Source organism: Herpailurus yagouaroundi, unplaced genomic scaffold (assembly GCF_014898765.1).
Source record: "Herpailurus yagouaroundi ecotype Mexico unplaced genomic scaffold, PumYag 77, whole genome shotgun sequence".
In the NCBI taxonomy this organism is placed as follows: domain Eukaryota; kingdom Metazoa; phylum Chordata; class Mammalia; order Carnivora; family Felidae; genus Herpailurus; species Herpailurus yagouaroundi.
The window spans coordinates 33,472,884-33,482,297 of record NW_024412388.1 but is presented as its reverse complement, the minus strand read 5'-3'; the positions used below and the strand labels follow the sequence as shown (position 1 = coordinate 33,482,297).

Genomic DNA, 9,414 nt, shown 5'->3' with positions numbered 1-9,414 from the left:
CCTGGTGGGGCGGCGGGACCCAACAGAGGATGGGGGGCCAGCCGCGAGCAGGGGAACCGAAAGGGTCAGTGTCCCGGGGCGGCCGATGGCAGTGGCTCCCGGAGGAGGGGTGAGCAGGGGGCAGTGCTGCTGAGAGGCTGAGCGGATGGGAACTGAGGAGCCACTCGGGACCAGGTGACGTGGAGATCTGCGATAGCTTGGCAACACTCTGGAGAGGTGGTGTGGATGAAAGGTGGGCTAGAGCGCCTCGCAGGAAGGGGAAGAGAGTGAAGTGGGGATGGCGGGTGTAGACAGCTCTTCTCAGGAGCTCACCTCTACGTGGGGGCATCGGGATGAGCTGGCGGGAGACGTGACGTGGCGGAGCAGCTGCTCTTAAGCTGGGGCAGAGCCGCATGTGTGAGTGTGCTCAAGGGCAAGGGGCGGTCACTGCTCCGCCAGTCACTGGCAGTCGTGTCCTGTTTGGTGACGCGCTCACCATAGGGAGAGAGGACACACTGATGGAGCATGAGCTTTGCCCACAGGCTGGGCTGGGCAAAGCTCACTTCCACCCTGGGTGCCGTGCGACCTCAGAGTGCGTGTCCTCCCCAGTAACGTGGGACCAGGGCCCTTACCACCCAGGATGTTTGACAGGAGTAAGGAAGGAATGCTCCTCATGCACCTGGAACCATGCTTAGCATGTAGTGGACACGCAACGGAACGGAAAACTACATCGGCCTGATTCTGGTCCTCCAGAAGTTTCCACAGCAAGGCAGATGATGACCTTTATACAATCTCACTGTATGCCAACCACACAGAGACAGCCGATTGTCAGGAAAGGCCAAATGTTTTCACCGTCCAGAGAACCAGGAAAAGTGCACGCAATTAGGAGCGAGGGCTGGTTGTCCAGGATGCAGGGGGGTGATGGCAGGGTGCTGGCTGTGACTGGCTGAGCCCGGGCGAGAAGTCTGCTTGAGATGAAGGGACGGCATCATGGGAGCATTAGCAGGGATGGGAGACAACCCAGCCAACGGGAGGGAGATACAGACCTGGAAGGAGCTGGTCTCTGGCACCCCAGGCCGCTGGCAGGGCTCTCGGCAAGGGTATCAAAGAGAGCCTGTGCTCAGCGTTGTTTGGGGAGGAGAGGGCACCACCAGCAGCCACGCGAGTTGCAGAGACACCCTCCCGGCCCCTGGGTGAAGTGTGGGGACCCCCTCACTTCCTGGTTGTGTGGCTGGAAGCAGGTCCTCTCCATTCCCAGCCTGTGCTTCCACAGGAGAGCCTGAGTCTCAGTGGCAGGGAAGTAAGACCGGCACCACCTCCTGAGCCCCCAACACTTGAGGTGGTGGCTGCTGAGGATGTGCTGAATGGCCCTCCTGGCTGGCAGTGGGAGAGGGCCAGGGAAACAGCTCCAGTGTTTCACGGGGAGGAAGGCAGAAACATTTAATCCCCAAACCAGTCAATGATCAACACATATCTGCTAAGCAGGGCTCTCTGCCAGGTACTGCTGGGCATGGCGTGGCTGTGGGTCTCCAGCCACAGGCAGCCAACCCCGCCCAGGACGAGAGGGCAAAGGTGGGGGGGGGTGGGGGTGGGGGTCTCGCCCAGGTGGGAGTCTTTTAGAAGAGCTTTCATTAGCCACATTTCTTCAGGCATGTTACGTTTTCCAAAAGTACTTTTACCTATGATTTGATCCCTGCGACCCTCCCCACCCCTGCCACGATGAACTAGACAGGGCCAGTGCTATTATCCCTATTTTATCTCAGAGGGGCTAAGGGACTTGCCTGTCACACAGCTTTCTGGTGGCAGAGGTAAAGCCAGAAGCCTTGTAACCTAAGTGAAAGCGCTTGTTAAGCAGGGACGTGTGGCACCCCAGGGCAGTTTCTAATTAGTTCCTGATGGAGGTTGAGTTGGGGCCCTGAGTGTTCCTGCTTTCCCCACAGGCCTGGGAGTCACTGGACTGCAGGCGTAACAGGGGACCCCACCCAGGAGCAGGATCTGGATTCCAAAAGGCTGGAACCTTGGTGAGGGAAGGCCCTCAGGGTAGGAGAGAACATTCTGGTAGAGCAGACTTGAAACCTCAAATAACAAAGAGGAGGGTTACACAGAAAAGCTTCAGAGGGGAGGTGAACCTCATTCTGGACCACAAAGTGGCTCTGGGTCCCCAGTACGGGGGAGGGATGCCCTGGACGGAGGGGTGTATAGGCATCCCCGTATATCCGAGGCCTCAGCACCCCCAGACTTTGCTCTTGGAGACTGCTATGTGACCCTAAGTGGCTCACTTCCCCTCTTTGGCTCTCGGCCCCCTCATTGATCAGAGTCCTCCTCAGAGAGGCAGGGTGTGGGGTCCATGTGGCTCTAGCGCACAGACCTGCTGCGTCCTCGTCCAGGGTAGGCTACCTCTCCACCTTGGCTCCTTGTCAGTGGAGGGCCTGCCTCCACTGGGGCGGAGAGGGCTGCCCTGAGGACTAGACGGTTCTGGGCGCAGAAAGGATGCTCACTTCATCCCCAGAAGTCTCTGCTCTGGGCTCCGGCGATGTCCTCCGTTTCCCCGGATCGTGCTGTGTCCGAACTGTCTGCGGTAGAAACGGGATCCCAACCCACCCTGACTTCTCTACAACAGCTTTGAGTTTGGGACCCTCGGGGTGTCCCAGGAAGCAGGTCTGTGTGTCCGTGGATCCACGTGGCCCTGGCTGTCCAGGCACAGAGGGGGCCCGGGGTTTGGAACTACAGGCCAGCAGCGCCCACCCCTGCCCCCAGCTGCTGGAGCTGCAGGCCATACCAGGGGCCCACGCCCTGGGCGGGTGCACAGGGCAGCCATTGTCTGGGCAGTGCCTGGCACCCTCTCGTTTGCATAGCCACGTGAAGAATGTGAGGGAGCAGGCTGGGGACGAGTCCCTGCGGAGGGGGGCCGGGCCGTGGGGGAGGAAGCCTGCGGGTGGGGGTGGGGGGGTTCACGGCAGGACCCTGCTTTCCCCCAATGCGGTCCAGGAAAGGCAGGTGGGCCGCTGGGGATGGAGGGGGCGGCCAGGAGGCGGGGCGCTGGCCAGAGTAGGAGCAAGATTGTGGCATTCCCCCTGCACCCACGCCTGGCGGTGCCCACGGGGCCAAACTGAACGTGAGGGGATTGCTAATGAGCTCGAGGAGAGTTAAACATTCCCCTGTTCCAGAGGGCTGAGCTGGGATGGGAGAGAGGAGGGGGGTGTGGGGAGCTAGGAGGGGCAGCCTGAACCCCAGGAATGTGCAGAGGCCACGGCTCCCCGCCAGGCTGTTCTGGAGCTGGAGGCCAGGGCCCCGTGCCTCCGGCCCCAGCAGGGGCTGCTAAACCAGCCAGCAAGGGGATTAACGGGGCTGAACAGTCTGCCTTCCTTCAGACTGATGCCAGGAGGTCAGTCCTATCTCCCACCTCCCCGACCAGGCCCCTTGCTGGCTGGCAGCCAGGTCTGGCCCAGCCTTGATGGGGTCCTTCTTCTGCCCCCTCAGATCTCAGACCCCACAGTGCATATTCCCTGGCCTGGCCTCCCCTGTTTTTGATACATATTCCCCCCTACCCCCAGAACCCGGGATTCCCTCTCCGCAACATCCCCTCCCCAGCCGTCTCTCCACATCTGGATCTGGCCTCAGAGCCCTCTCCAGAAAGTTCTCTCTGATGTCTAACTCTAGTCTTACCTGACGCAAAGTGGGATTCCATTTCCTTTCTGTCCTAGAGAGGACAGAAAACCCAAGGGGCAGGTCAGCCAAGCAACAGCAAAGTCCATCATCTCAGGGCTGGTGCTGGGGCAGGAATTAAAATTGTAGGACATGTGCACGGTTGCTAAAGGGGGTTCCCCGGCAGGAAGGCCCTGAGGGCAAGCAGGGTCACTCCTCCCAGCCCCTCCCCTCTCTTTCCCTGGGAGGCGGGGCCGAGGCACCCACCTGGGCCAGGGCCCCACCCTCCACCCCCAGGGGGCTGGCAGGAGCTTTGCTGGGGACCCTGCCCTGGCTCAGGCAGCTGCTGTGGGCGGGCCCCTGGCCTTCCCGGCCCCTCGGCCTCCCCCTGCATTCTAGAGCCCAGAGCTTTTGCCTTTGCCGCTGCCGCTGCCGGGCTGCCACCTCTCCTTCTCAGCCTCTGGCCACTCGCCGCTCCCTCGCCCCCCACCCAGTTGTTCCTCTCACCTGGCCATGACCCCAGCTTCCCCAGGGACCCTGGCCCGGCCCTGAGCCCTGGGACCTCCAGCCCCCTCCTCCCCTCCCCTGGGCCATGGCCAACTCAGGCCTCCAGCTCCTGGGCTACTTCCTGGCCCTGGGTGGCTGGGTGGGCATCATCGCCAGCACAGCCCTCCCGCAGTGGAAGCAGTCCTCGTATGCGGGCGACGCCATCATCACGGCCGTGGGCCTCTACGAAGGGCTCTGGATGTCCTGTGCCTCCCAGAGTACGGGGCAGGTGCAGTGCAAACTCTACGACTCACTGCTCGCCCTGGAAGGTAGGCCTCCCACCAGCTGGGTGGGGGGAGGTGGGATGTGGGGGAAGGGGGGAGTCTGGAGGAGGCTTGCCCACAGCCTGCCACCTGCGCTGGGCCTCATTCTCCAGCCCCTATCCCTGTGCCTTTAGAAAAGCCAGGCCAGCCCGGTGCTCCGTGGAGGGCAGGGGCTCTGGCTCTGGCAGCCTCGATCCCAGCTCACCTTAAAGGAGCCACTACCCCTTCTCTGTGTTCTCTTGTCCTCATCTGTAGAGGAGAGCACAGGACTGTGGCAGGGTTAGCTGAGAGGGGTGCGTGGCACTCAAAGAGGCTCATTCCCTTCCACTTCTCCCCATACTCCCTATGCAGACACACTGCGCGCACACACCTTCATGCCAGGCCTGCACCTAGACACGCATGCCCCCATCTGGGTGCACCGACCCACACTACGCACAGGCCTGTGCACATGGCGTTTGGGCACGTAGGTCCCTCTCCTTCTCCTGGGGTGTGGGGTTGAGCCTGACAAGTTGGCTTGTAAACGGGCCACTGAAGCTCTGTCCCTGGCTCAGGGCCAGCCCACCCACCCTCTGCCCAGGGCCCCACAGGCCCGAGTCGGGCAGCTGTCACACGACCCCTCTTCCCCATGCCCATCCAGGCAGATCACCTGGCTCCTTCACGGACCCAGATCCCCTGAGCTGCCTGAGGTCCAGGACTGACCTGGGTGCAGGTGTATACCTGCCGTGGGTGACTCGGAGGGCAGAGGGGAAGGTGACCAGGAGGCAGAATGACCGATAGAGAAGGCGTCCCTGCCCGAGAGCCAACCTGGGACGAGCTGGGCCTCGGACACCCTTGGTTATTTCTTCTGCTGAATCCGCAAGGCCCCAGGAGGAACTGACCCCTACTGCTTGGGAGAAGGTGGGCCAGGCCCCAAAGGGAGGCCACCTGCCAAAGAGCAGCAGACGAGAGAACTCAAACTACCCTGCCGCTCCTCCTACCCCCCCTCCCCTCTTCTCCGACCACCTACTCAGTCCCTCCCGCCCTGCCCAGGTCACATCCAGTCAGCCCGAGCCCTGATGGTGGTGGCCGTGCTCCTGGGCTTTGTGGCCATGGTCCTCAGTGTGGTTGGCATGAAGTGCACCCGGGTTGGAGACAGCAACCCCATTGCCAAGAGCCGCATCGCCATCTCTGGGGGTGCCCTTTTCCTCCTGGCAGGTGAGTGTCCCTGGCTCCCTCTCCACCATCTCGGTTGTGGCAGGTGGCCCCACTCTGGGTGGCCGACTGGGGCCAGAGAAGGGCTGAGCACTCCCTCCTTTGTCCTTAGGCCTCTGCACTTTGACAGCCGTCTCGTGGTATGCCACCCTGGTGACCCAGGAGTTCTTCAACCCCAGCACACCAATCAATGCCAGGTGAGTGCCAGGGCATGGCTTGGACCAAGGGACAAGCTGGGCCTCCCGCTCCACTGCCTTTGTCCAGCAGGGCACCTGGAGGGAGAAACGGGATGAGCACTGGGTGTCGCCACTGAGAAGCTCTGGAGCGGGGAGCTAGGCAGGGTGTGGCTGGGCCCTCTGAAGGGGCAGGAGGCCTGTGGAGGGCGCTCCAGGGGCTAAGCAACCCGGATCCAGGTTTAAATCCCAGCTCTGTGTGTGCTTGCTGTGTGAAAGCTCAAGTTCCTTTATCTTCCTGAGCCTGGTCTCCTCTCTGTAAAATGGAGCTGGGACCCAAGGACCCAGCTCACACGTGGTTGTGAGGGCTCAATGAGATACCGCGGAGAGGACTTAGCACAATGCCAGGGCCCTGGAGAGCACTCAGCAACCCCGTTGCTGTGATTCCCGCAGAAGGCAGCAGGTGCTTTGGGCTGGGAGATGGAGACTGGAGAAGTGGTAAGGGCAGTTGTGGGGGGACCTTACGGCCATAGGAAGATTTGGCTCCCCATCCTGGGGCGGAAGGCAGCCAACAATCCTGGCTGTGGCATGCAACGTGGTGGGGAGGAGATAAGACCAGTAAAGTGCAAAGGTCTGGAGCAGACCTTGGGGCTAGAGGCTAGCAGTGAAAAATACATTCAGAGATATTTAGGAGTTAGCATGACCAGGACTAGTAAGGCTGAGGGCGTGAGGGCGGAAGAGGGGGCTCTGTGAAAAGCCTGGGCCCACCTGGCTCCAACCTCCCATCTCAGCTTGCCACAGTAGAGAATGGGACAGTCTCCACCCCAGACATCCCAAAAGACCTTGGGCCCCGGAGTGGAGGGAGAATAGGAAAAGATGCTGGGGCTGTTGCAGTCTGGAAGGCTCCCTGGAGAAGGCAGAGGTGTGGTGAGGGAGAAAAAGGAGACCTCAGGCATGGGGCCTGTTCCCTGGGGTTGGCAGTTCCAGCCACAAAGATCTCCAAGCAACAGGTGGCTCAGCTCAGAGACAGACACCAGCCTGGCACTTGTTCCTTATCCCTTCAACATTTCCCAAGGCACCCAGTATGCTGGCCCTGTGCTGAGCCGCGGAGGAACGGAGGAATCCCGTGCTCTCTGCCCTCCAGGCGCTCCCTCCGGCTCGGGCAAGCCCGGGGTGCTGAATGGCCATCCAGTGAGAGTCAGGGTCAGGCACAAGGGGTCAGGGAAAGACCCTGGGAGGAGGTGGCATCTGAAGTGGGCCCTTAAGGCAGAGGAGCGGAGCACAGGAGGCACAGACAGGGTCCCTCCAGGAGGGGGGCACCTCAGGCAAAAGCATGGAGGCGGGGAGTCCTGGGGGCGCTGCAGAGAGGCCAGGAGGCGGGAGACACGGGGCACTAGGTGGAGGGGCCCCGCGTGCCCCAGAGGAGAGCAGGGAGCCCAGGCTGGGAGTTCTGTGGGTCAGAGGGTGACCAAGAGAAAGATGGCAGGGATTGCCCTGCTCCTCCCCGTGGCACTCGGCGGCCCCCCTGGACACCCTCCTCCGGCCAGATGAGGAAAGGGGCCCGAGTACGCACGCAGAGCGGGCCGCCCTGGGCCTGGGTCACGCTGGGTGATGCGGCTGTGCTGGGTGATGTCGGTGAGGGGGAATGGGGGGCATTCATCTGAACTTACCCAGAGAGACTGGGGAGGCTTGGGAGGCCCCTGATCTCAGCTCCCCACACCCTGCACGCCCCTTGGGAGGGGGGAGCCCCGGGACAGGGCGGGCCTACAGCCACCCCTGAAGGCATCCTCCCTACCTCTTGCAGGTACGAGTTCGGCTCGGCCCTGTTCGTGGGCTGGGCCTCCGCCGGCCTGGCCATGCTGGGGGGCTCCTTCCTCTGCTGCACATGCCCGGAGCCCGAGAGAACCAACAGCAGCCCGCAGCCCTACCGGCCCGGCCCCTCGGCCGCTGCGCGAGAGTACGTCTGAGCCCTGCACTCTGCTGTCCCCTGCGGCACCCTGGGCGGGGCCAGTAGGGCACAGCGCATCCCCGAGCTGCACTGAGCAGCTTGTCCCCACGTAGGCACCCACCCTGCACTCTGAGACTCAGAACCAGACAGAGGGCGGCCAGAGGCAGGACTCAGCCCGCAGGTGCACGTGCACGTCCAGGTACAGCCAGGGACCCGCCTGCACCACGCACGGGCACCAGCACGTTTCCAGCCCAGATGTCGTCACTTTCACGGGCCGCTATTTACTCATTGCAGGGCTACGTGAGGGCCTACGCTGTGCCGGGCCCCGGGGACACGGCCACAAAGGTGGACCTTGGTGCCCCGTGCTCTGGGGTAGCTACAGTCTGTCCCCTTCCCAGGCTGACAGGTTCCTCACAGCAACCCCACGAAGGGGGCAGTGCCAGGATGATGAATGTCCCCATGTAACACATGAGGAAACGGTTCAGAAAGACCAAGAGACGTGCTCGGCCCGCTGTCCCTGAGTTCAGGTCTCAGGCTCTTCCAGTAGATCCAGCACCACGTGCACATCCACACACAAGGCCAGGCCAGAATGTGTCCTTCCCCCACAACCCCCCGCTCCCAGGAATGGGCCCCCGGTTGGGCTGCTGTGAGGGCCCAGGTCTGACCACACTGGCCAGTCCCTGCTCCTAGGCCTGAACCCCACAGCCCCTGCCCTGCCCTGTTGCTCACCCCACTAACCAGCTCTCCTCTCTTTTGACTTTCAGACCAGTTGTTAAATTGTCCGCCTCCGCCAAGGGCCCCCTGGGTGTGTAATGTCCAGGTCCCCAGCCCGACTGTCCCCCTGCCACACCTAGACTGTGTGTTTGGTATTTTTTGGAAAGAGAAGTGAACATCCAGTCTTGAGTGTGGTGTCCTTCGATCTGTCCCTGGCATGGCTACGATGGGTCCCTGGGTCCTTGCACATACAGATGGGGAGACAGACCTCCAGGGTGGGTTACACAGCACATCCAGTGCTGATCAGGGCTCCAGGAAACTCCCCAGCCTGGCTCTGACCTCAGAGCCAGAATGAGGGGACATTGTAGGAGCTCGCTACGTGGAGAAGGGACTGGGAGAAGGATGTTAGGCTCCTTCAGGCATTAAGCCTGTCCTGAGCAAGGTTGCAAGTGCCCTAATGTTGCCCCTTCTTCCTCACCCACCCTTCCTCCTCTCCAGTCTATTGAGGTCCCACCACATCCCTGCCCTGCATCCAGAGTAGGGAGAGGTGGTCTGAGGCTGCCTGGGACTGTGGCTGGAGTCCCGTCCTCATGCAGAAGTGTGTGGGCCAGCCTGGAGGGGCTTTTGGTCTTGAAGTACAGATACCATGTTAGTATAGAAGGGGGAAATGTCCTCAGAGGGAGATAGGGAAAATTCACCCGGATCGGCACCTCGCCTCGTGCTCAGGCCTCACCCACCCCAAACAGAGTCTCTGAGTGGCCACTGCCCTCTGCCGTCTGGAAAGAGCGGACCATAACTGTCCCCTGCCTTCCCCCTGCCCTCCTCTGCCAGCTCTGTCTGGCTTCCTCCAACGCCTGTCTTGTGACCACCTCTCTCATCAAGTCACCAAAGCCCAAGGATGCAGCCCAGCCTTCTCCCCCAAGCTTGGCCTGAAGGAAGCCTGACAAGATGATGG

The 9,414-nt window shown here is 61.8% G+C and overlaps 1 protein-coding gene across 1 annotated transcript; it reads left to right on the top strand.

The window, feature by feature from the left end:
- Nucleotides 1–3,853: 3,853 nt before the first annotated feature.
- Nucleotides 3,854–8,648, top strand: CLDN19 (claudin 19). The gene is made up of 5 exons (XM_040469861.1): nucleotides 3,854–4,439; nucleotides 5,463–5,627; nucleotides 5,737–5,821; nucleotides 7,602–7,754; nucleotides 8,510–8,648. The coding sequence occupies exons 1-5, from the start codon at nucleotides 4,217–4,219 to the stop codon at nucleotides 8,556–8,558; spliced, it is 675 nt and encodes a 224-aa protein (XP_040325795.1). The 5' UTR covers nucleotides 3,854–4,216; the 3' UTR covers nucleotides 8,559–8,648.
- Nucleotides 8,649–9,414: the final 766 nt, after the last annotated feature.